This window comes from Scyliorhinus torazame, chromosome 12 (assembly GCF_047496885.1).
Source record: "Scyliorhinus torazame isolate Kashiwa2021f chromosome 12, sScyTor2.1, whole genome shotgun sequence".
Lineage (NCBI taxonomy): Eukaryota > Metazoa > Chordata > Chondrichthyes > Carcharhiniformes > Scyliorhinidae > Scyliorhinus > Scyliorhinus torazame.
In genome coordinates this window covers 141248834-141276008 of record NC_092718.1, presented here as the reverse complement: position 1 = coordinate 141276008, position 27175 = coordinate 141248834, and the positions used below count along the sequence as shown (strand labels likewise).

Below are 27175 nucleotides of genomic sequence, written 5' to 3'. Positions count from 1 at the left end.
TCCCCCCCCCCCCAACAGTATCAAAGCGGTATACTTGTTACTAAGGGGAACGACCACAGGAGATCCCTGTACTGACTGCTTCCTCCCAGCCCCTTTCACCGTCACCCATCTATCTTTATTCTTCGGAGTAACTACATCTCTGAAGCTTCGATCTATGACCACCTCTGCCTCCCAAATGATCCGAAGTTCATCCATCTCCAGCTCCAGTTCCCTAACGCGGTTTCTGAGAACCTGGAGATGGGTGCACTTCCCACAGATGAAATCAGCAGGGACACTGACGGCATCCCTTACCTCAAACATGCTGCAGGAGGAACTTTGCACTACCTTCCCTGCCATCCCCTCTAGATAAAAAAAAGAAAGAAAGAGCTTACCTGTTATTCACTCCCCTTCTCAGCAAGCACTCACTCAGCAACCTCTGCGCCCCTCACGATAACACCGGAGGGAAAATAAAATAAAAACTACTTACCAGTCACCAGCCAATCCCTTACCTGCAGGCTGTGATGTCACGGTTCAACTTCTTTTGACTTCTACCTGCCCTCGAGCCTACCTCTTGATCTAAACAGTGGTTGTTGTCTTTTTGGTTAGAGAAGGGGGTAGGGAGGGAAACACTGAAGAAGTGTTTTGGGTTTAAGTGTCACTTGACAACAGCTCCTCCACAAACCACCTTCAAGTTAGGGTGAGCACACGGACTTATGCAAATTTCCCCCGCGACAGCCAATCAGCAGCTCCGCTCTACTGCCCTCTGCTGGCTGGTTGTCTTCACTTGAACAACTAGAGTTTCTTGCTGAGGTACACCTTCAGGTTAGGGTGAGCACACGGACGTATGCAAATTTCCCCCGCAACAGCCAATCAGCAGCTCCACTCTACTGCCCTCTGCTGGATGCTTGCCTTCACTTGAACAGCTAGGGTCTCTTGCTGAGGTACACCTTCAAGTTAGGGTGAGCACATGGACGTATGCAAATGTCCCCCACAACAGCCCATCAGCAGCTCCACTCTACTGCCCTCTGCTGGATGCTTGTTTTCACTTGAACAGCTAGGGTCGCTTGCTGAGGTACACCTTCAAGTTAGGGTGAGCACATGGATGTATGCAAATTTCCCCCACAACAGCCCATCAGCAGCTCCGCTCTACTGCCCTCTGCTGGATGTGTTTAGCAGAGTGTTTCGAGTAGCTGCAGAGCTGTTCAACGGCACTTTGTTGTTATCTTTGGCCTCGGAGAGGTACACCCTGTCGAGGCCACACTTTAGTTATTTGCTGCACTAGTGAGGCTTTAAAAATGGTGCCCCGATCCGTGAGCATTCTCCCTGCACTGACAAACTCAGATTGCCAGTGCAGGAAACCTACTCGTGGATCAGGGTGCCATTTTATAAGGCATCCCTGATCTTTCAAACCCCCTCAGTGACTCCATGCTGGCCTCTGGACTCCCCCAACTTCACCAACTTAACTCGTCCGGGGTCTTCGAGTCCCATCTTAAGGGCAAGGCACCCCAGGCCTGACCGTTGGCATGGGCAATATGGCATTTGGACACCTTGGTACTGCCAGCCTGGCATCCTGGAAGTGCCACCCAGACCTCTGTCAATGCCATGGTGGCACTGGAAGACAGTGTCAAGGTTCCGAGGTGCCAGCGGGAGTGCCAGGGTACCACCCTGCCCTGTCGCTGATCACCCAAGGGTCTCCAATAGCCTGAGACACCTCCCAGGTGCGATTATGACTAGTCTACATTTGTGTGGACCATTACTAAACAGCGCTTGTTCGAGGCCTCGTTCATTGGTTCTTTTAAATATGCTGATCTGGATTTCGAGCAGTGAGGGCAAAATCTAGATCGCGACATCTTGCGATATTCTGTTGAATCTTGCGAGACGTCTCAAGCATCATGAATCACTTGAGAAGCCTCTCATGAGGCTCAACGGCCTTGTCATATCACCAAGTCGAGCAGGACGAGGCCAGTAAATCCTGCCCACTGTGTTTAAACTTCAGTAATTAGGTCATGGGATTTGAGTGGGATAAATTTGATATAATGAATGGGAAGAGCCAGGTCTGTAACAGGACTGATGCAGTTGGTTAGCTCTGCGGAAGTTGTGTGTTGGAACAGAAGCTGCTGGAAAAGTCTGTCAGGTTAAGTGGCAGTCTGTAACAGACAAGAATCTGTAGGATGTTTCATGACAGATCTCTCTCTCTCCAAGCAGTCGTTTCAAGGAATTCTTTATCCAGAGGCTGGAAAGTAATCTTGTGTTTGTTAACTTTAATTAAAAGTGGGTTTTGACCTGTAATGGGTTTTGCTTGATTGGAGATAAAGGTGGTAATGTTAGGCGTTAAAAGGTTTCATTTTATTGTTAAGCATTCTTTAACTGGTAATTGTAAGCTATATTTCTGTGTTATTAAAGGTAGTTAAATACTGTGTTAATAATAAAACACCCAATAAACCATATCCCTATAAGTGTGTGGAATCACTCTTGGAGAGAAGCATACTTTCCTCACTGCTTTACAAATTAAAAGATAAATTGTGGTTTCTGTCCGGTATCCCAGAAAATGTTAGGGTCCGGTCCTAGATTGTATTAATTTAGAATTTCACACAGTCTTCAATATCACTAACTCGTGAACTTGACTCCATACCCTCTTTGCTGGGGATATACATTACAGAGGAGTAGCTCCTAGATCCTAATAATATCTGGGATATTATAATGTCAGAAACTTGTTGAAAATACTATTGGGACAATGGTAATACCCTTGGCGGGGGCTCCTTTCATTTATGGCGAGCTGGATCAGCCCTGAAGACCAATTTATCATCTGTCTTTCTCAATCTAAAATTGAGAGGAATCATCTGAAAGGTATGCCTAATCTGGTATTGTCCCAAAAAGGGACTAGGATTATGATTGACTATGTGGCCTCACGTAGATGAGTTTATATCTAAAGCCTTATACATTAGAGAATATTGATGTGGATACTGAACACACACAACACAGGGTTACATTTCCATTGCTCGCAAATTTTACCTAAATAATTAAATGTGGTGACTTGTATCCACTTGTTTTTACTGAAATTAGTGAACACTTCAAAGGTATGTCACTGACTGTAAAGTTTAGATAGCTAATGGTGTTGAAAGGTATGTCACTGACTGCAACGTTTACATATCTAATGGTGTTGAAAGACTGAGCATGTATTTTCTATGTATCTTTATTTTTTTAAAGATACATAGAAAATAGGATCACTTGCGCCCAGTGGATGGACCATCAGCCTCACAGAGCTCAATCTACAGTTCTTCACATGACAGTTGAAATGGATCTTTGGATCTTCAAACAGCCTCTCTGCCAGCGGGTGACACTGGACAAGGACCTCCCACAAGTTAAACTAACAGCAGAGAGAAAAGTCAGTTTCAGCTCCCTAGCCTTTCAATCATAGATTTAAACTTTCACAGACTGGTTATTGAATGCAGTCTTTCAACCAGCAGTTAAACCTTCACAGGCCTGATAGGGAGAATGTCCAGCTCTGCTCACCCTAGTCGAATAATGAAAAAGAAGAGTTGCAGTCTTTCTGGGAGAGATTTAACTTGCAAAAGCCTGGCTGGAGAAAATGCTTGCAGCTTTTAAATCAATTAACTCTAAACCTTCACAAAACTGGTTGGAGACTGCTTCTGCTACTGTCCAAGACTATACAGAACTGAGACAAAATGGAGACTGCCTTCCATTCCACAATCTTCTGAAAGGCATCAGCAATCTCAATCAAGAATAGAAGATGTCCCAAAATTTAAAAAGAGCTCACCAAGTCCATCAAATGACATCATGGGCTATGTCACGGAAAATACTGAACCAAGGGGTCTGCCTGGTCAGTCTAAATCGCAACTTGCAGCTGGGAGCTCAAAACCAAAAGCCTGTAATGTTGCAGGACAGGAATTTAAAAAGAGAAACATGGAACACACAAAGATTTAACAAGTCCCTTACACCGGTTAGAATTTTATAAGTGTCTATGAGATCCCCTCTCACTCTTCTAAACGGCAATCTTAATGGAGATAATACATTTAGTTCCCTCATCCAAATCATTAATATATAACGTGAACACTTGAGGTTCTAGCACAGATCCCTGCGGCACACCGCTAGTCACTGCTTGCCAATCGGAAAAGGACCCATTTATTCCAACGTTTTGCTTCCTGTCTGCTAAACAGTCCGCTATGAAATCCTTGATAATGGACTCTCACAACTTACCTACTACCGATTTAAAGCTCACTGGTCTATAGTTCCCTGTTTTCTCTCTACCTCCCTTTTTGAATAGCAGGGTTATATTATTTACCCTTCAATCTGTATAAACCATTCCAGAATCCAAAGAATTTTGGAAAATGATCACTAATGGCTATATTATGTCTAGGGAAAGTAAGGAAAGCATCCACAATTGAGTAAACCTTACTTTGGTCACAAGCAGTTGTGGAATCCAACAAGAATTTATAAAGGGATGCATCTTTTCCTCAGCATTTGATCATTTTCTGGAGGATGCAGAAAGTGAATTATCCACTATCCAATAATGTGTTTGTTTTTATGGAACAGAACCAACTAGCAGCTAATTAAAAGATTGCACTTACTCTGTCACCTGAATCTCCTTTTGGACCAGGTAGACCGGAGCTCCCTGGGTTGCCCTGGAATTAAAAAAACACAAGAGCTTGTAAATCTGACTATTTCTGTTGAATTATCAGCAAGTACATTTCGTGGTGATCGTTCTCAAGTCAAAGGTCAGCTTCTTTCACATTGGTGAGCATCTAGAATGTAAACCCCACAGCTGCCAACAGAGTAATTATCATCAACATAAAAACATACCAATTAAGAGCAGGACGAGCCTGCTCTGATATTCAATACGATCATGGCTGATCTGATTGGAACCTCAACCCCACATTCCTGCCCACACCTGATAACCTTTCACTCCCCCCCCCTTGTTAACCAAGAATCTATCCAGCTTTGCCTTAAAAATATTCAAAGATTCTGGACAGAATTCTCCATTGTCAGGATTCACTTTTCCCAATGTCAGCACGGCCTGCCCACGGATTTCACAGCGGTGTGGGGTGGTTACAATGGGAAATCCCACTGACAAGCTGTGGGAAGATGAAAACACTAAATAAATCACATCCAAAGGGTCTCCCTAGTCAACTCTACTAGTTACACGTGGCTGGGGAAGGGGAGAATCCAGCCCCTCTGCTTCCACTGCCTTTTGAGGAAGAGAGTTCAAGAGACTCCAAGAGAAAAAGATTCTCCTCATCTCTATCTTAAATATGATGTGGAGATGCCGGCGTTGAACTGGGGTGGGCACAGTAAGAACAACACCAGGTTAAAGTCCAACTGGTATATTTGGGTTATAGCTTTCGGAGCGCAGCTCCTTCATCAGATGAGTCTTAAACAGGCCGCCCTTTATCTTTCGACAGTTAATCACCAAATCTTTACAGTCTAGGCCCATCAAATCTGCACTGACCCTCGGAAAGAGCATTCTACCGAAACCCACTCCCCTGCCTTCGCCATAACCTTGCACTCTTCTCTCTTTTCAGATAGAAATCCAATTCCCTTTTGAATATCTTGATCCTACCTGCCTCCACCACCCTCTTCAGAAGATCGCTCCAGACTCCAGCGCCCTCTGGGTGAACATGTCTTTCCTCACATCACTTCTACTCCTTTTGACAATTATTTTTAATTTGTGCCCTCGAGTCCTCGAGTGGGAACAGTTTCTCACTATTTACCTTGTCTATACCGCTTTGGATCTTATATGCTTCAATCAAGTCTCGTCTTACTGTTCTAAACTCCAGTGGATACAAATCTAACCTGTCCGACCTTTCCTCATAAGACCCACTTATTTCAGCTATTGGTTTAATAAACCTTCGCCGAACAGCTTCCAATGCGTTTACATCTTTTCTTCAATAAAATAAGTAAAGTTGCATGACCATAGGCTCCTTTCCCCTTTGAGGGAGAGAATTGACTGGTGATGATTTAACTCGGGGGTCACCACACCTCAGGCGAGAGGCAAGGTTGAGAAGCAGGCCATTCATCATTAACCTCAGCCGGTGCAGGAGCTGAACCCGCGATGTTGGCCTTGTTCTGCATCATGAACCAGCTGTCCAGCCAACTGAGCTAAACTGGCCCCTTAAATAAAGGACCTTTCCACAATACGATGCACAATACTCCAGATGTGCTCTCACTAGCGCCCTGTAGAAATGAAGCATAACCTTCCTACTATTGTAATCAATTCCCCTTACAATGAACAATAACATTCTATTCGCTTTCCTAATTACTTGCAGTACCTACATAAAGAAAAAAGAATACAACACAGGAACAGGCCTTTTGGCCCTCCAAGCCTGTACCGGTCATGGCACCAACCTTTGCCAAAACCCTCAGCACTTCCTTGTGCCGTATCCCTCTATACCCATCCCATCCATGTGTTTGTCAAGATGCCTTTTGAAAGCCGTTAATGTATCTGCTTCCACAACCTCCCCTGGCAACGTGTTCCAGGCACTCACCACCCTCTGTGTAAAAAACCTGCCTCGCACATCTCCTCTAAACTTTGCCCCACGGACATACCGGTCGAATATCCCTTATCCGGAATTCTGAAAACTGAAGAATTCCGAAAACTGCAGTTTCTTTGTTAGACGTTTTAGTTGCTGTGAAATGAAGAGTTTAAAGTTCTTGTTTCCTTTTCACCAAACACCATTTATTTCACTTCCACAGCCTCTGCACAAAACTCTTAACAACACACCACCTGACAGAGGCCACCTGAAGCCCCTTTACATATCAGCGCCCTCCTCCTCTAACCTAATAATAAAACCCATTGGTGTGAGGTAAGTACCATATTTTATTATTATTATTATTATTTTTTTGTTTAATTTAATTTAGTTGTTAGCCAGATCTTGGTAGAAAGTTAGAGGGATGTTCCTCATGCAGGATGTTTGAGGTGAGGGATGCCGCTAGTGTCCCTGCTGATTTTACCTGCAGGAAATGCAGCCATCTCCAGCTCCTCCAAGACCGAGTTAGGGAACTGGAGCTGGAGTTGGAAGAACTTCGGATCATTCGGGAGGCAGAGGGGGTCATAGATAGCAGCTTCAGGGAATTAGTTACACCAAAGATTGGAGATAGATGGGTAACTGTAAGAGGGACTGGGAAAAGCAGTCAGTGCAGGGATCCCCTGCGGTCGTTCCCCTGAGAAACAAGTATACCGCTTTGGATACTTGTGGGGGGGGGACTTACCAGGGGTAAGCCATGGGGTACGGGCCTCTGGCACGGAGTCTGTCCCTGTTGCTCAGAAGGGAAGGGGGGAGAGGAGCAGAGCATTAGTAATTGGGGACTCGATAGTCAGGGGCACAGATAGGAGATTTTGTGGGAGCGTGAGAGACTCACGTTTGGTATGTTGCCTCCCAGGTGCAAGGGTACGTGATGTCTCGGATCGTGTTTTCCGGGTCCTTAGGGGGAGGGGGAGCAGCCCCAAGTCGTGGTCCACATTGGCACTAACGACATAGGTAGGAAAGGGGACAAGGATGTCAGGCAGGCTTTCAGGGAGCTAGGATGGAAGCTCAGAACTAGAACAAACAGTTCATTGTTGCCCGTGCCACGTGATAGTGAGATGAGGAATAGGGAGAGAGAGCAATTAAACACGTGGCTACAGGGATGGTGCAGGCGGAAGGGATTTAGATTTCTGAATAACTGGGGCTCTTTCTGGGGAAGGTGGGACCTCTACAGACAGGATGGTCTACATCTGAACCTGAAGGGCACAAATATCCTGGGGGGGAGATTTGTTAGTGCTCTTTGGGGGGGTTTAAACGAATGCAGCAGGGGCATGGGAACCTGGATTGTAGTTTTAGGGTAAGGGAGAATGAGAGTATAGAGGTCAGGAGCACAGATTTGACGTCGCAGGAGGGGGCCAGTGTTCAGGTAGGTGGTTTGAAGTGTGTCTACTTCAATGCCAGGAGTATACAAAATAAGGTTGGGGAACTGGCAGCATGGGTTGGTACCTGGGACTTCGATGTTGTGGCCATTTCGGAGACATGGATAGAGCAGGGACAGGAATGGATGTTGCAGGTTCCGGGGTTTAGGTGTTTTAGTAAGCTCAGAGAAGGAGGCAAAAGAGGGGGAGGTGTGGCGCTGCTAGTCAAGAGCAGTATTGCGGTGGCGGAGAGGATGCTAGATGGGGACTCATCTTCCGAGGTAGTATGGGCGGAGGTTAGAAACAGGAAAGGAGAGGTCACCCTGTTGGGAGTCTTCTATAGGCCTCCAAATAGTTCTAGGGATGTAGAGGAAAGGATGGTGAGGATGATCCTGGATAAGAGCGAAAGTAACAGGGTAGTTATTATAGGAGACTTTAACTTTCCAAATATTGACTGGAAAAGATATAGTTCGAGTACAATAGATGGGTCGTTTTTTGTACAGTGTGTGCAGGAGGGTTTCCTGACACAATATGTTGACAGGCCAACAAGAGGCGAGGCCATGTTGGATTTGGTTTTGGGTAATGAACCAGGCCAGGTGTTGGATTTGGAGGTAGGAGAGCACTTTGGGGACAGTGACCACAATTCGGTGACGTTTACGTTAATGATGGAAAGGGATAAGTATACACCGCAGGGCAAGAGTTATAGCTGGGGGAAGGGCAATTATGATGCCATTAGACGTGACTTGGGGGGGATAAGGTGGAGAAGTAGGCTGCAAGTGTTGGGCACACTGGATAAGTGGGGCTTGTTCAAGGATCAGCTACTGCGTGTTCTTGATAAGTATGTACCGGTCAGGCAGGGAGGAAGGCATCGAGCGAGGGAACCGTGGTTTACCAAGGAAGTGGAATCTCTTGTTAAGAGGAAGAAGGAGGCCTATGTGAAGATGAAGTGTGAAGTTTCGGTTGGGGCGATGGATAGTTACAAGGTAGCGAGGAAGGATCTAAAGAGAGAGCTAAGACGAGCAAGGAGGGGACATGAGAAGTATTTGGCAGGAAGGATCAAGGAAAACCCAAAAGCTTTCTATAGGTATGTCAGGAATAAGCGAATGACTAGGGAAAGAGTAGGACCAGTCAAGGACAGGGATGGGAAATTGTGTGTGGAGTCTGAAGAGATAGGCGAGATACTAAATGAATATTTTTCGTCAGTATTCACTCAGGAAAAAGATAATGTTGTGGAGGAGAATGCTGAGCCCCAGGCTAATAGAATAGATGGCATTGAGGTACGTAGGGAAGAGGTGTTGGCAATTCTGGACAGGCTGAAAATAGATAAGTCCCCGGGACCTGATGGGATTTATCCTAGGATTCTCTGGGAGGCCAGGGAAGAGATTGCTGGGCCATTGGCTTTGATTTTTATGTCATCATTGGCTACAGGAATAGTGCCAGAGGACTGGAGGACAGCAAATGTGGTCCCTTTGTTCAAAAAGGGGAGCAGAGACCGGCAACTATAGACCGGTGAGCCTCACGTCTGTAGTGGGTAAAGTCTTGGAGGGGATTATAAGAGACAAGATTTATAATCATCTAGATAGGAATAATATGATCAGGGATAGTCAGCATGGCTTTGTGAAGGGTAGGTCATGCCTCACAAACCTTATTGAGTTCTTTGAGAAGGTGACTGAACAGGTAGACGAGGGTAGAGCAGTTGATGTGGTGTATATGGATTTCAGCAAAGCGTTTGATAAGGTTCCCCACGGTAGGCTATTGCAAAAAATACGGAGGCTGGGGATTGAGGGTGATTTAGAGATGTGGATCAGAAATTGGCTAGCTGAAAGAAGACAGAGGGTGGTGGTTGATGGGAAATGTTCAGAATGGAGTACAGTCACAAGTGGAGTACCACAAGGATCTGTTCTGGGGCCGTTGCTGTTTGTCATTTTTATCAATGACCTAGAGGAAGGCGCAGAAGAGTGGGTGAGTAAATTTGCAGACGATACTAAAGTCGGTGGTGTTGTTGATAGTGTGGAAGGATGTAGCAGGTTACAGAGGGATATAGATAAGCTGCAGAGCTGGGCTGAGAAGTGGCAAATGGAGTTTAATGTAGAGAAGTGTGAGGTGATTCACTTTGGAAGGAATAACAGGAATGCGGAATATTTGGCTAATGGTAAAGTTCTTGAAAGTGTGGATGAGCAGAGGGATCTAGGTGTCCATGTACATAGATCCCTGAAAGTTGCCACCCAGGTTGATAGGGTTGTGAAGAAGGCCTATGGAGGTGTTGGCCTTTATTGGTAGAGGGACTGAGTTCCGGAGTCGGGAGGTCATGTTGCAGCTGTACAGAACTCTGGTACGGCCGCATTTGGAGTATTGCGTACAGTTCTGGTCACCGCATTATAGGAAGGACGTGGAGGCTTTGGAGCGGGTGCAGAGGAGATTTACCAGGATGTTGCCTGGTATGGAGGGAAAATCTTATGAGGAAAGGCTGATGGACTTGAGGTTGTTTTCGTTGGAGAGAAGAAGGTTAAGAGGAGACCTAATAGAGGCATACAAAATGATCAGGGGGTTGGATAGGGTGGACAGTGAGAGCCTTCTCCCGCGGATGGATATGGCTGGCATGAGGGGACATAACTTTAAACTGAGGGGTAATAGATATAGGACAGAGGTCAGAGGTAGGTTCTTTACGCAAAGAGTAGTGAGGCCGTGGAATGCCCTACCTGCTACAGTAGTGAACTCGCCAACATTGAGGGCATTTAAAAGTTTATTGGATAAACATATGGATGATAATGGCATAGTGTAGGTTAGATGGCTTTTGTTTCGGTGCAACATCGTGGGCCGAAGGGCCTGTACTGCGCTGTATCGTTCTATGTTCTATAACAAAGACATAAAAAACAGCATAAGTGTACTTTTCCTGAATGCTCGTAGTATACAAAATAAGGTAAATGAGTTAATGGCGCAAATCATCGTGAATGACTATGATTTAGCAGCCATTACTGAAACATGGATAAAAGATGGTCACGACTGGGAGTTAAATATCCAAGGGTATCAGACTATACGAAAGGATAGAATGGACGGTAAAGGGCGGTGGTGTAACTTTGTTGTTTAAGGATGGCATCCGAGCAATAGTAAGGGATGATATTGGTGCTTTGGAGGACAAGGTTGAATCAATTTGGGTGGAAATCAGGAATAGTAAGGCGAAAAGGTCACTGATAGGAGTAGTCTATAGGCCACCAAATAGTAACAGGATGGTGGGGCAGGCAATAAGCAAAGAAATAACGGATGCATGTAGAAATGGTACAGCGGTTATCATGGGAGATTTTAATCTGCATATCGATTGGTTTAACCAGGTTGGTAAAGGCAGCCTTGATGAGGAGTTTATAGAATGTGCACGGGATAATTTCCTGGAACAGTATGTAATGGAACCTACAAGTGAACAAGCGGTCCTAGATCAGGTCCTGTGTAATGAGGCAGGATTGATTAATGATCTCATAGTTCGGGATCCTCTTGGAAGGAGCGACCACAATATGGTGGAATTTAAAATACAGTTGGAGGATGACAAGGTAAAATCAAACACTAGTGTTTTGTGCTTAAACAAAGGCGATTACAATGGGATGAGAGAAGAACTAGCTAAGGTAGACTGGGAGCAAAGACTTCATGGTGAAGCAGTTGAGGAACAGTGGAGAACCTTCCGAGCGATCTTTCACAGTGTTCAGAAAAGGTTCATACCGACAAAAAAGAAAGACGGTAGAAAGGGGAAAAATCGACCGTGGATATCTAAGGAGGTGAGGGAGAGTATCAAATTGAAGGAAAAAACATACACAGTGGCAAAAATTAGTGGGAGACTAGAGGACTGGGAAGTCTTTAGGGGACAACAGAAAGCTACTAAAAAAGCCATAAAGAAGAGTAAGGTAGACTATGAAAGTAAACTGGCTCAGAACATAAAAGCAGATAGTAAAAGCTTCGACAAATATATAAGACAAAAAAGAGTGGCTAAGGTAAATATTGGTCCTTTGGAAGATGAGAAGGGAGATTTAATAATAGGAGACGGGGAAATGGCTGAGGAGCTGAACAGGTTTTTTGGGTCAGTCTTCACAGTGGAGGACACAAATAACATGCCAGTGACTGATGGAAATAAGGATATGATAGGTGAGGACCTTGAGATGATTGTAATCACTAAGGAGGCAGTATTGGGCAAGCTAATGGGCCTAAAGGTAGACAAGTCTCCTGGCCCTGATGGGATGTATCCCAGAGTGTTAAAAGAGATGGCTAGGGAAATTGTAAACGCACTAGTGCTAATTTATCAAAATTCACTAGACTCTGGGGTGGTCCCAGAGGATTGGAAAGTAGCAAACGTGACACCACTGTTTAAAAAAGGAGGTCGGCAGAAAGCGGGTAATTACAGGCCGGTAAGCTTAACTTCGGTTGTAGGGAAAATGCTGGAATCTATCATTAAGGAGGAAATAGCGGGGCACCTGGAGGGAAATTGTCCCATTGGGCAGACGCAGCATGGGTTCACAAAGGGTAGGTCGTGTCTGACTGATTTGGTAGGATTTTTTGAGGACGTTACCAGTGCAGTAGATAACGGGGAGCCAATGGATGTGGTATATCTGGATTTCCAGAAAGCTTTTGACAAGGTGCCACACAAAAGGTTGCTGCATAAACTAAAGATGCATGGCATTGAGGGTAAAGTGGTAGCATGGGTAGAGGATTGGTTAACTAACAGAAAGCAGAGAGTGGGGATAAATGGGTGTTTCTCTGGTTGGCAACCTGTAACTAGTGGGGTCCCTCAAGGATCAGTGTTGGGCCCGCAGTTGTTCACAATTTACATTGACGATTTGGAGTTGGGGACCAAGTGCAATGTGTCAAAGTTTGCAGACGACACGAAGATGAGTGGTAAAGCAAAAAGGGCAGAGGATACCGGAGGTCTGCAGAAGGATTTGGATAGGTTAGGTGAATGGGCTAGGGTCTGGCAGATGGAATTCAATGTTGCCAAGTGTGAGGCTATCCATTTTGGGAGGAATAACAGCAGAATGGATTATTATTTAAACGGTAAGATGTTAAAACATGCTGCTGTGCAGAGGGACCTGGGTGTGCTGGTGCACGAGTCGCAAAAAGTTGGCGTGCAGGTGCAACAGGTGATTAAGAAGGCTAATCGAGTTTTGTCTTTCATTGCTCGAGGGATGGAGTTCAAGACTAGTGAGGTTATGCTGCAATTGTATAGGGTGTTGGTGAGGCCGCATCTGGAGTATTGTGTTCAGTTTTGGTCTCCTTACCTAATATGTCCTTATATTGGCACTGGAGGGAGTGCAGAGGAGATTCACTAGGTTGATCCCAGAGTGGAGGGGATTAGATTATGACGAGAGGTTGAGTAGACTGGGAGTGTACTCATTGGAGTTTAGAAGGATGCGGGGGGGATTTTATTGAGACGTATAAAATTATGAAGGGAATAGATAGGATAGATGCGGGCAGGTTGTTTCCACTCGTCGGGGAAAGCAAAACTAGGGGGCAAAGCATCAAAATAAGGGGAAGTAGATTTAGGACCGAGTTTAGGATGAACTTCTTCACCCAAAGGGTTGTGAATCTCTGGAATTCCTTGCCCAGTGAAGCAGTTGAGGCTCCTTCTTTAAACGTTTTTAAGAAAAAGATAGATACCTTTCTAAAGAATAAAGATCAGCCATGATCTCATTGAATGGCGGAGCAGTCTCGAAGGGCCAGATGGCCTACTCCGGTTCCTAGTTCTTATGTTCTTATGGCCTTCTTTCTGGTCACTATCTTTTTCCTCTTCTGACTCGTCCGTGCCATGTGTCGCTTCAAACACTCTATCATAACGAGTTGGACAGTTGAAAGCATAATGGTATTGAGAGTCACATCGAAAACATCGATTTATCATGCCCCGTGCATTTCTGGGGTTCATCTTCCTATTATAGGTTCTAACTGGGTTTCTGTCTTCATAATTTCCTTGTCTCGATCTCAGTCTATAGTCTTGAGCCCTGTTCGTAGCCATACGATTTTGCCATCCTGTTACTAGTGTATCTTCCATATTCTGCCTTATTGCAGGCTGACCTATTTGGGTCATCAGAGCCATCGGAATCGAATGTTTCCCCAGAAACTTTTGTAAAGCTTTCGTCATCTGTTCGAATAAGGTATCCTTATCAATAAACTGAACTCCTGTCAAAACCAGGAGCCTATCCATGTTGCTCACTCTAGCACTGTCAAGTAATTTAAAGGCCAACACAGACTGTGGAAATTCCAGATTGTGTTTGTGCAGACTTTTATATAGTCTGCCAAATTCCATTATATCATCTTCCATGGAGATATCCTCCATTTTTCGGAACTTATCAAAATCCGACCATGCTTCATACGCACTTAACAAGTCATCTTTCTTATAAATCTTATCCATATAATGTAATAAAGTCTCCAGACCTTCTTCTGAGTCTAACTCTTCCAATTCCAGCTCAGAAAGCACTTTGTTTCGGATTTTACTGCCATATGGTAGAGAAAGAGCCAATGCCATACCTAGTTTTCTCTTTCCCAAAGCAGTTACTTTAGTCCACATAACTACTGCACTTCTCCATTGGTCGTACTATTCCCTTTCAGAAAATAAGGGAGGATAGTCATATCCAGCCATCTTTATCCTGGCTTCAGCCATGTATCTTTTTTTTTCCTTCTCACTCACTCCTTGGTTTGATCAGGAAAAGTTGTATCTTTCAAACCTTCACATTTGCACGGCAACCATCCTCTGCTTCCATTGTGAGACGTTTTAGTTGCTGTGAAATGAAGAGTCTAAAGTTCTTGTTTCCTTTTCACCAAACACCATTTATTTCACTTCCACAGCCTACCTCTGCATAAAACTCTTAACAACACACCACCTGACAGAGGCCACCTAAAGCCCCTTTACATATCAGTGTCAATTAATGGATACTTAACATAAATGAGACAACTAATTGCAATGTCTCTTAACCCATTACTTAACATTCTTGACCGCCGACCTGATGTCACGAGTGGGAAATCCCACAAGGTCCTGGGCAATGCACAGTTCCCAATGTGGCGCACATGCGCAGTTCCCAACACGCGCCACACACGTGCAGCTTCCAACACGTGCCACACACGTGCATTATATTCCGAAATTCGAAAAATTCTGAAATCCAAGACACATTCAGCCGCAAGTATTTCAGATAAGGGATGCTCAACTTGTACTGGTCTTTTGCAATTCGTGGACTTGGACATCTGGATCCCTCTACACCTCAATCAGCAGCATGCTTGATCTACATCAGTACACTGTGGGCTAAAGTCTTGCTATACACTGTAGCTCCAGGTCAATACTCAGTGCAGTAGGGAGGATGTGCTGTACTGTTGGAGACATCTTCTTTCAGGTCAAACTTTAAACCAAAGCTCCATCTGCAGGCTTATGTGGGTGTCGATGACCCCATGGCATAATTTGAAGCAAGGAAGTTCTCCTTTTAATTCTGGACAACACTCTTCTCTCAAACAAAGTTATTAATTGGACATGCATCCCACTTGTGATTATGTTTGTGAATCAGATGCTGTGGGAACATAGGAAGGCCATTTAACCCCTCGAGCTTGGTATGCTGTTCAACGAGATCATGGCTGATCTGTGAGCTGACTCCATTTACTTGCTTTTGGCTCATGTCCCTTCACATTGTTTATTTACAAAAATCTATCCAGCTCAGATTTAAAAGTCACTTTAATAACAAACTACCCCTTCTCAATTCCAGTGAATACAACTTAGTTTATGAAATCTCTTCTCGTAATTAGACCCGAGGAATCCAGGTATCATTCTAGTAATATCCTTCCACAGGTACAGTATTTAGAACACATTTACCAAAGTCACTGTTTCAAAGAACAATGCACCGCAAGTGTAATGCAAAGTACTGAGTGAAGTGTTGGGTGCTCTGAGATACAGACGAACCAACACGGTTGCGATTGGTACAACACAGTTTTATTCCTTTAAACTATTTATATAACAAACTTGGTACTCAGCACGTGGTGACTGTGTGAGTGTCTGGCTTTGAGGTCCTTGCCCTGTTCCGTCTCCTGATGGACTGCTCAGGAAGTGTCGTGTTTCTTGTTTTGTACTGTGTATGCTCTTGTCTGTGATTGGCTGTCGTGTTGTGTGTGCTAATTGGTCTGTTGCTCTGTCGATCATTATGTATGTATGTGCTGTGATGTTCACTTGAATATCATGACATCCCCCTTTTTTACAAGATTATGTGCCTACGTGGTTATAAATAGAAATGTGTACTGAGTGCAGCTAAATGTGTGTGTGTGTAATATTTACAGCATGTACATGGGGCTTAACTCTATACAAGGGGCGATGTCGGGTGTGACATACTAACAAGGTTGTACCATAACAAAAAAAACGTGGAAATGTGGAACGATAAAACAAATGCCTGTAACGAGAAGAACCTAGACATGTTAAAACAGTGGTTGCACGAGTTCAACGTGTAAACAGTCTCATAAGTCCAGTTTAGTAGGTGGGTGACGAATTCGGGTTGACCGCCTCAAGGGTGGGTCAGGAACCACTGGCTGAGGTGCGGGCCTGGCCACGGGCGGCGACGGAAGGGGCATGGTCGCAGGCAGCTCCACGAAGTCGCTATCAGGAACCACAGGAGGACACGACGTCAGTGTAAGTTCTCGTTGCGAGCGTGGAAGTAGGCGAAGAGCCCGGCGATTGCGCCTACGCACGGATCCATTAGGCATGCGTACCAGGAACGAGCGGGGAGCCACGCGTCGGAGAACTTCGGCCTGGTAGGTGGATGCGGACGTCGTCTCCAGGGGCCTGGACGGGAAGATCAGTTGCTCGTGTGTCATATGACCTCTTCTGGCGACCGCGCTGCAGTTGCATCCTATGCAGTACCGGAGCATGGTCTATTGTTGGTGCCAGGATGGAAGGCACAGTGGTCCTGAGGGTGCGACCCATCAGCAGCTGTGCTGGTGAGAGACCAGTGGCTAGTGGGGCCGAGCGATAGGCCAGCAGGGCGAGGCAGAAGTCCGACCCGGCAGCAGCAGCCTTGCAGAGGAGCCGCTTGGCAATGTGAACGCCCTTCTCCGCCTTTCCGTTGGACTGGGGGTGCAGAGGGCTAGACGCCACGTGTGTGAAGCCATACGAGGCAGCAAACAATGACCATCCCTGGCTGGCGAAACAGGGCCCATTGTCCGACATGTGAGTCATCGGAATGCCGTGGCGAGCAAAGGTGTCTTTGCAGGCCCTGATGACAGCAGACAACGTCAAATATGGCAGGCGTATGACTTCTGGGTAGTTGGAGAAGTAGTCAACTGTGATGACATAGTCCCTGCCGAGCGCGTGAAACAGGTCCACACCCACCTTCGCCCAGGGGGACGTCACCAGCTCATGGGGCAGAAGCGTTTCAGGAGGTTGCGCCGGCTGAAACATTTGGCAGGTTGTACAGTTGAGCACCATGTTGGCAATATCGTCACTGATGCCCGGCCAGTATACCGCCTCTCGGGCCCTCCGTCTGCACTTCTCGACCCCCAAGTGGCCTTCGTGTAGTTGGTCGAGAACCAGCTTGTGCATGCTGTGCAGAATCACAATCAGGTCCAGCTTCAGAAGGACACCAACAATGACGGCCAGGTCGTCTCGGACATTGTAGAACTGCGGGCACTGCCCTTTGAGCCACCCTCCCGTCATGTGGCGCATCACACACTGTAGAAGGGGGTCGGCCGCAGTCTCTCGGCGAATACGGGCCAGACTGGAGTTGTCAGCTGGCAGATTTGCCGATGTGAAAGCCACCTGTGCCTCGACCTGACATACGAACCCCTCCGAATCTGGCGGCATGCTCACTGCTCTGGATAGGGCATCCGCAACGATGAGTTCCTTCCCTGGGGTGTAGACCAGTTGGAAGTCGTACCTCCTGAGTTTAAGTAGGATGCGCTGGAGGCGAGGGGTCATCTCGCTCAGGTCCTTGTTTATTATGCTGACCAGGGGGCGGTGGTCAGTTTCGACAGTGAACCGGGGAAGACCATATACATAATCATGGAACTTGTCGAAACCAGTTAGCAAGCCCAGGCACTCCTTTTCAATCTGCGCGTAGCGCTGCTCTGTGGGGGTCATGGCTCGCGATGCATAGGCCACTGGGGCCCATGACGCAGTGTCATCCCGCTGCAGGAGCACTGCCCCAATGCCGGACTGGGCTGGCATCAGTCGAGATTTTGGTGGCACGAGATGTGTCAAAGAACGCCAATACCGGCGCAGTGGTGAGTTTGAGTTTGAGCTCCTCCCATTCCAGCTGGTGTGTGTGTTGCCACTGGAACTCCGTGGACTTTTTGACGAGGTGGCGCAGATTGAAAAGAGCCGTCGTGCGGGAGGCAAGGTTGGGAATGAACTTCCCCAGGAAGTTGACCATGCCAAGGAAGCGTAGCACTGCTTTCTTATCGGCCGGCTGCGGCATGGCTGTGTTGGCGCTCACCTTGTCGGCATCCGGACGGACCCCTGGCCGGGAGATATGGTCCGCCAGGAACTTCAACTCGGTCTGGCCAAAGGAGCACTTGGCTCGGTTAAGGCGCAGGCCGTTTTCCCGTATGCGGGCAAAAACGCGTTGGAGACGATATATGTGCTCCTGTGGTGTGGTGGACCAGATGATGACGTCGTCCACATATACGCGCACCCCTTCGATGCCTTCCATCATCTGCTCCATGATTCTATAGAAGTCCTCGGATGCCGAGATGATGCCAAATGGCATCCGGTTGTAGCAGAACCTACCGAAAGGGGTGTTGAAGGTGCATAGCTTTCGGCTGGAGGGATCGAGTTGGATCTGCCAAAACCCCTTAGAAGCATCCAACTTCGTAAATGTTTTCGCCTGGGCCATTTCACTGGTGATCTCCTCCCGTTTGGGTATGGGATAATGTTCCCTCATGATATTATTATTGAGGTCTTTAGGATCAATACAGATGCGGAGCTCGCCAGAGGGCTTCTTGACACACACCATGGAGCTGACCCATGGCGTGGGCACCGTGACCCTGGATAGGACCCCTTGGTCCTGGAGGTCCTGCAGCTGCTGCTTGAGGTGGTCTTTAAGTGGCGCAGGAACCCTGCGAGGTGCTTGAATGACCGGGATGGCGTCCGGTTTGAGATGAATTCGGTAGGTGTATGGCAGTGTTCCCATGCCCTCGAATGCCTCCTGGTTGTGGGCGAGGAGCGATTGGAGCTGTGCGTTGAACTCTGCATCCGGGAAGTCAGACGTGCCGTCTGGAGAGAGAGAGAGTGGACTCGTTGCACGAGGTGGAGAGCCTTGCATGCCTGTGCGCCTAGCAGGGAGTCCTTCGATGAGCCGACTAACTCGAACGAGTGTGTGGCCGTGTGTGTGTTGTGTGTCACCTGGAGCTGGCAGGATCCCATAGCCGGGATAACGTTCGCATTGTAGTCAACCATCCTGCACCGGGACAGCCGGATTGGTGGTCTGACCTTCATGGCGTAGAAAGCGGACCATGCTATGAAGTTGGCGGAGGTGCCAGTGTCCAGGCGGAAAGTGATCGGCGATCGGTTGACAGTCAGGCTGGCACACCATTCATCGCCCGGATTGATTGATTGACCCGGTTCCCATCAATGACCGCAACCCGGAAGGCGTCTTGGTCATCTGTGTCATCGGTTTGGATGTCGTAATGTGGAGGCAGAATGGTCCGCACGTTCCTGCGAGGAGATGCGGAAGATCAACAGGTTGAGCCGCTCGACAGTAAGCAGCGTAGTGGCCCACCTTGCCACAGCGTAGGCATTGTCGGGTTTTTGCGGGACATTGCCCTTAAATGTGCAGCTCCACAGTTGCCGCACGTCGTGACGTCATGGCGTTCGTGACGCCACTGCACAAGCGCAGTTCGGTCTTGCATCGAGCGCGCCTGCGCATCGTGTCCCTCAGTGTTGCCGCAGGTTTTGGCGTGCACAAGCGCGGGAGGCCTCGAAAAGCGCGCGAAACGGCCGCCCTCGTCCAGGCCGCGGGCCGGGAGAAACTCGATCGCCTGGACCCGTTCGGCCTCGTGGGGCACCTGGCTCGCCGATCCGGTCGCGTAGGACCCCCTCCGCACCGATTCGGTCACTGGAAATTGGGCATAGCGGCTAGTCGCGTTCTCGTGCAGGACACAGGCTTCAACTGCAGATGCTAAGGTCAGGCCTTTTATTGCTGCTGGCGTAGGCTGCCGGAGGCAACCCCAAAAACGATCTGGTCCCTGATCATGGACTCTGAGGTGGTGTCATAACCGCAGGACTGCGCGAGTATGCGGAGGTGCGTCAGGAAGGAATGAAAGAGCTCATCCTTACCTTGCAGGTGCTGCTAGAAGACATACCTCTCAAAGCTCTCGTTGACCTCAACGTTGAAGTGTTGGTCGAGCTTGAGGAGGACCGTGTCATATTTAGATTTGTCCCCGCCTTCCGCGAACACCAGGGAGTTGTATACATGGATGGCATGCTGACCTGCGGTGGTGAGGAGGATGGCGATCTTCCTTTTGTCCGAGGCGCCCTGTTTTTCGTTGGCTTGCATAAAGAGTTCGAAGCGCTCCTTGAACAGCATCCAATTTATGCCAAGGTTCCCAGCGACTTGCAACGGCTGCAGTGTGTTGACGGTGTCCATGGCGCAGGATGGCAGATTTGTAGGTAGGTTTTGATTCACTTCTGGTACCATGAAGTGTTGGGTGCTCTGAGATACAGACGAACCAACACGGTTGCGATTGGTACAACACAGTTTTATTCCTTTAAACTATTTATATAACAAACTTGGTACTCAGCACGTGGTGACTGTGTGAGTGTCTCGCTTTGAGGGCCTTGCCCTGTGCCGTCTCCCGATGGACTGCCCGGGAAGTGTTGTGTTTCTTGTTTTGCACTGTGTATGCTCTTGTCTGTGATTGGCTGTCGTGTTGTGTGTGCTAATTGGTCCGTTGCTCTGTCTATCATTATGTATGTATGTATGTGTGTATGTGCTGTGATGTTCACTTGAATACCATGACACTGAGCTTGTGATAAACCGCTGTATGAATGAAGCTTCTTTTTCAGAATATATTTCCGTGACATTTTGTGATAAGTCCTTCATGCCCTCATTCCAACAGTTGGTTGGTCAGTGATCAGTCAGAAAGAACAGTATTTGATCACCTCCCTACATTTCACATTCAGTAAATTATTTTTGAAATCACTCATTGCTTGGCTGGGAAGTGGAAGGGAAGAAAAAAGGAAAATGAAAAGGAAGGAATTGGGTAAATAAATATTGCCAAGATCCAAGGATCTTTCCTCTGATTGTCTTCAAATTATTGACAGAGGATCTTTTACACTCACCTGAGAGGGCACTTGTGACATTCCCTCTCTACCTCACTGGAGTTTTGGCCTGAATTTTTGTGCTCAGGTCCTGGCATGGAGCTTGAACTTTGAACTCCTGATTCAGAGGTGAGAGTACTTTCAGCTTAGCCACAGCTTATAACATCCCACACAGAAAGTGACAACTCTAACAATGCAACACTTCCTGGATACTGAGCAGCAGTATCTGTCTGATCAGCTGCAGCAGGGGTGTAAAGCCTGATTTTGGAGTACAAGGTGAGAAGATGACTCACTGAACCAAGTTGACACAACATTGATATGTTGGGTGGGATTCTCCGGTCCTTCACCCATGTGTTCCTCGGTGGCGCGCTGATCGCTGGCAGCGGGATTCTGTCTTTCTGCCGCTTGTCAAAGGGATTCCCATTGAAACCAGTCCATGCCGCTGGGAAACCCACAGGTCGGAGCGTGTTGCCAGCGGGAAAAGAGAATCCTAATGACCGAAGACCTCTGGCCATTAAGTATTTGCATTCAGTCCACCCAGTTATTCCTTTTATAGCAACATATAATTCCTACTCGTTCAGACTTGATGATCAGGTTCTGCTGACTGGCCATGATGCGTGACCAATCATCTCCTTGGTGTATTGGGAAGGCAGGCAGGTGTCAAATCTTTGCATCCACTGCATTGTCACAGGGTTTCTGGAAGCTTCCCATAGTTGTGTGCTCAGGGTTAGAATCATAGAATCATAGAATTTACAGTGCAGAAGGAGGCCATTCAGCCCATCGAAGCTGCACTGGGCCTTGGAAAGAGCACCCTACTTAAACCCATGCTCCCACCCTATTCTTGTAACCCAGTAACCTTTTGGACACGAAGGGGCAATTTATCATGGCCAATCCATCTAACCTGCACATCTTTGGACTACAGGGATGGTGCAGGCGGGAGGGATTCAGATTTCTGGATAACTGGGGCTCTTTCTGGGGAAGATGGGACCTCTACAGGCAGGATGGTCTACATCTGAACCTGAGGGGTACAAATATCCTGGGGGGGGGACATTTGTTAGTGCTCTTTGGGGGGGGTTTAAACTAACACAGCAGGGGCATGGGAACCTGGATTGTAGTTTTAGGGTACGAGAGATTGAGAGTATAGAGGTCAGGAGCACAGAATTGACTTCGCAGGAGGGGGCCAGTGTTCAGGTAGGTGGTTTGAAGTGTGTCTACTTCAATGCCAGGAGTATACGAAATAAGATAGGCGAACTGGCAGCATGGGTTGGTACCTGGGACTTCGATGTTGTGGCCATTTCGGAGACATGGATAGAGCATGGACAGGAATGGTTGTTGCAGGTTCTGGGGTTTAGGTGTTTTAGTAAGCTCAGAGAAGGAGGCAAAAGAGGGGGAGGTGTGGCGCTGCTAGTCAAAAACAGTATTACGGTGGCGGAGAGGATGCTAGATGGGGACTCTTCTTCCGAGGTAGTATGGGCTGAGGTTAGAAACAGGAAAGGAGAGGTCACCCTGTTGGGAGTTTTCTATAGGCCTCCAAATAGTTCTAGGGATGGAGAGGAAAGGATGGCGAAGATGATTCTGGATAAGAGCGAAAGTAACAGGGTAGTTATTATGGGAGACTTTAACTTTCCAAATAATGACTGGAAAAGATATAGTTCGAGTACATTAGATGGGTCGTTTTTTGTACAATGTGTGCAGGAGGGTTTCCTGACACAGGCCAACAAGAGGAGAGGCCACATTGGATTTGGTTTTGGGTAATGAACCAGGCCAGGTGCTAGATTTGGAGGTAGGTGAGCACTTTGGGGACAGTGACCACAATTCGGTGATGTTTACGTTAGTGATGGAAAGGGATAAGTATACCCCGCAGGGCAAGAGTTATAGATGGGGGAAGGGCAATTATGATGCCATTAGACATGACTTGGGGGGGATAGGTTGGAGAGGTAGGCTGCAAGTGTTGGGCACACTGGATATGTGGAGCTTGTTTAAGGATCAGCTACTGCGTGTTCTTGATAAGTACGTACCGGTCAGGCAGGGAGGAAGGCGTCGAGCGAGGGAACCGTGGTTTACCAAAGAAGTGGAATCTCTTGTTAAGAGGAAGAAGGAGGCCTATGTGAAGATGAGGAGTGAAGTTTCGGTTGGGGCACTTGATAGTTACAAGGTAGCGAGGAAGGATCTAAAGAGAGAGCTAAGACGAGCAAGGAGGGGACATGAGAAGTATTTGGCAGGTAGGATCAAGGAAAACCCAAAAGCTTTCTATAGGTATGTCAGGAATAAAAGAATGACTAGGGTAAGAGTAGGGCCAGTCAAGGACAGGGATGGGAAGTTGTGTGTGGAGTCTGAAGAGATAGGCGAGATACTAAATGAATATTTTTCGTCAGTATTCACTCAGGAAAAAGATAATGTTGTGGAGGAGAATGCTGAGACCCAGGCTATTAGAATAGATGGCATTGAGGTACGAAGGGAAGAGGTGTTGGCAATTCTGGACAGGCTGAAAATAGATAAGTCCCCGGGGCCTGATGGGATTTATCCTAGGATTCTCTGGGAGGCCAGGGAAGAGGTTGCTGGGCCTTTGACTTTGATTTTTATGTCATCATTGGCTACAGGAATAGTGCCAGAGGACTGGAGGATAGCAAATGTGGTCCCTTTGTTCAAGAAGGGGAGTAGAGACAACCCCGGCAACTATAGACCGGTGAGCCTCACGTCTGTTGTGGGTAAAGTCTTGGAGGGGATTATAAGAGACAAGATTTATAATCATCTAGATAGGAATAATATGATTAGGGATAGTCAGCATGGCTTTGTGAAGGGTAGGTCATGCCTCACAAACCTTATCGAGTTCTTTGAGAAGGTGACTAAACAGGTAGACGAGGGTAGAGCAGTTGATGTGGTGTATATGGATTTCAGTAAAGCGTTTGATAAGGTTCCCCACGGTAGGCTATTGCAGAAAATACGGAGGCTGGGGATTGAGGGTGATTTAGAGATGTGGATCAGAAATTGACTAGCTGAAAGAAGACAGAGGGTGGTGGTTGATGGGAAATGTTCAGAATGGAGTTCAGTTACAAGTGGCGTACCACAAGGATCTGTTCTGGGGCCGTTGCTGTTTGTCATTTTTATCAATGACCTAGAGGGTCAGAAGGGTGGGTGAGTAAATTTGTAGACTACACTAAAGTCGGTGGTGTTGTCGACAGTGCGGAATGATGTAGCAGGTTACAGAGGGACATAGATAAGCTGCAGAGCTGGGCTGAGAGGTGGCAAATGGAGTTTAATGTAGAGAAGTGTGAGGTGATTCACTTTGGAAGGAATAACAGGAATGCGGAATATTTGGCTAAGGTAAAGTTCTTGGAAGTGTGGATGAGCAGAGAGATCTCGGTGTCCATGTACATAGATCCCTGAAAGTTGCCACCCAGGTTGATAGGGTTGTGAAGAAGGCCTATGGAGTGTTGGCCTTTATTGGTAGAGGGATTGAGTTCCGGAGTCATGAGGTCATGTTGCAGCTGTACAAAACTCTGGTACGGCCGCATTTGGAGTATTGCGTACAGTTCTGGTCACCGCATTATAGGAAGGACGTGGAAGCTTTGGAGCGGAGCAGAGGAGATTTACCAGGGTGTTGCCTGGTATGGAGGGAAAATCTTATGAGGAAAGGCTGATGGACTTGAGGTTGTTTTCGTTAGAGAGAAGAAGGTTAAGAGGAGACTTAATAGAGGCATACAAAATGATCAGGGGGTTAGATAGGGTGGACAGGAGAGCCTTCTCCCGCGGATGGAAATGGCTAGCACGAGGGGACATAGCCTTAAACTGAAGGGTAATAGATATAGGACAGAGGTCAGAGGTAGGTTCTTTACGCAAAGAGTGGTGAGGCCGTGGAATGTCCTACCTGCAACAGTAGTGAACTCGCCAACATTGAGGGCATTTAAACGTTTGTTGGATAAGCATATGGATGATAATGGCACAGTGTAGGTAGATGGCTTTTGTTTTTTGACTTCCCATGTCGGTGCAACATCGTGGGCCGAAGGGCCTGTACTGCACTGTATCGTTCTATGTTCTATGTTCTATGGGAGGAACCCAGAGCGCCCGGAGGAAACCCATGCAGTCTTCACACAAAGTGCAAACTTCACCCAGACAGTCACCCGAGACCGGAATTGAACCCGGGTCCCTGGAGCTGTGAGGCAGCAGTGATAACCACTGTGCCATCATGGGTTGCTTCTGCAGTAGCCACGGATCCAGTGGGGAATGTGAAGACATAGCAGCGGGTTTTCCTCCAGTCACCACCAACCCCTCCACCTCACATTTCTCCCCAGCTTCCTCCGGAAGCTCATGTGAAGAAACCCCACAGTAGAGACTACACCAAGGATGAGACTGCACCCGGAGTACTGTGTACAGTTTTGTCCCCTTGTCTGAGGAGGCATTGGCGGCAGTTCAGAGGAGGTTCACTAGATTGATTGCAGAGATGAGGCGTTTGTCTTACGAAGAGTGTTTAGACTCTCACGTTTCGAAGATAGAGAGTCGCTCGAATTGAGGTATAAAAGTTGCAAGGGGCGGCACGGTAGCACAGTGGTTAGCATTGCTGCCTCACAGCGCCAGGGACCCGGGTTCGAAACCGACCTCGGGTGACTATCTGTGTGGAGTCTGCACTTTCTCCCTGTGACTGCGTGGGTTTCGTCCGGGTGCTCCGATTTCCTCCCACACTCTAAAGATGTGCAGGTTAGGTGGATTGGGCATGCTAAATTGCCCTTAGTGTCCAGTAGTTGGGTGAGGATACAGGGCTAGAGTGGGGATTGGGCCTTGGTATGGTGCTCTTTCGAACGGTCAGCGCAGACTCGATGGGCCGAATGGCCTCCTTCTGCACTGTAGGAATTCTATGATTCTGTGATGGTAAAAGGTGTTGACAATGTAGACGTAGAGTGGATGCTTCCTCTTGTGGGGCAATCTAGAACGAGAGGAGATAGTAACTGAGATGAAGAGAGTTAATTCTCTCAAAGGTATGTGAATCTGTGCAATTCACTTTTCCAAAGTGTGGCAGATGCAGCGACATTGAGTAAATTTGAGAAGATTAACAGGTTTTTAATTAGTAAAGGGTTGAAGAGTTATGGAGAACTGATGAAAAGTGGAGTTAAGGACGAGATGAGATCAGCCATGATCGTATTAAATGGCGGAGCGGGTCTGAGGGGCTGAATTGCCTAATCCTGCTCCCAGCTCTTCTGCTCTTAAGGGTGTAGAGCCGGAGACATTTACAGTGCAAGAGGGAGTCCATTCAGCCCGCTGTGTCCCTGCCAGCTATTTACTAGAGCAGTCCAAAGTAACCAGCTCTGCTAATTAGATGGGCGTAAATTGAAATCTGGCCTGTTCTCAGTGTGGGAGGAGTGCAGGAGCAGCAGGAACAAATGTCCTCAATTGTTAGATGAAAGGAGAATACTTAGTGAACCATCACTATGTAGGCCTGAAGCTGTGACTGGATGGGATCTCACTCTGCAATGTGTCAGAGATTGTTGCAAATTTTTGCAATAAAATAGCAGCCTTAATTTAATGGTTTTACACATCATATGAGAACTATTGAAGTGAGTGAACAACATATTAGAGAATGACTCACTTTAGATCCGGGAGGTCCAGTAGGTCCAGGAGGCCCTAGATAGAGACAATTAACAACAAAACATTCTTTACCATTGGTATTGAGAAAACAACAGTCTCAGAACAGTGTTTGTTCATTGATTTACTCATTACTCTGCTGCAACTGAAATTGCTCTGTTCGTTTTCGATTGTGACTGATGTACTTATTAGCTTTGCACCTCAATTGCTACTTTAACCTAGAATGTTCTGCATCACCATGGCAAAAGTTTCTATTTAGTGACTATTCCACAACAGACAGCCTCGAATGTAACTGCAGCTATTTCAGGGATTGTTGCCAATGGTTACTCAATGTCAAACCAGAGCAAAGGCCAACTGACTGTGACCGTTTGCAATCCTTCAGCAGGGCGAGCTTCACTGGGATTGAAACTCACCCAGAAATTAAGCTCTTTTCAACCGGATGATACTTCCCTGCTGAATGAGAT

The 27175-nt window shown here is 47.1% G+C and overlaps 1 protein-coding gene across 3 annotated transcripts in view; it reads right to left on the bottom strand.

The window, feature by feature from the left end:
* The window catches only part of LOC140386627 (collagen alpha-1(XXVI) chain-like), a 472629-nt gene that overhangs the window by 70936 nt on the left and 374518 nt on the right, over nucleotides 1–27175 (bottom strand). For all 3 annotated transcript variants that reach the window (XM_072469109.1, XM_072469110.1, XM_072469111.1), the window contains 2 exons: nucleotides 26716–26750; nucleotides 4569–4622 (listed from right to left, as the gene is read on the bottom strand). In XM_072469109.1, coding sequence (XP_072325210.1) covers nucleotides 4569–4622; nucleotides 26716–26750 — 89 coding nt within the window. The remainder of the gene's footprint in view (nucleotides 1–4568; nucleotides 4623–26715; nucleotides 26751–27175) is intronic.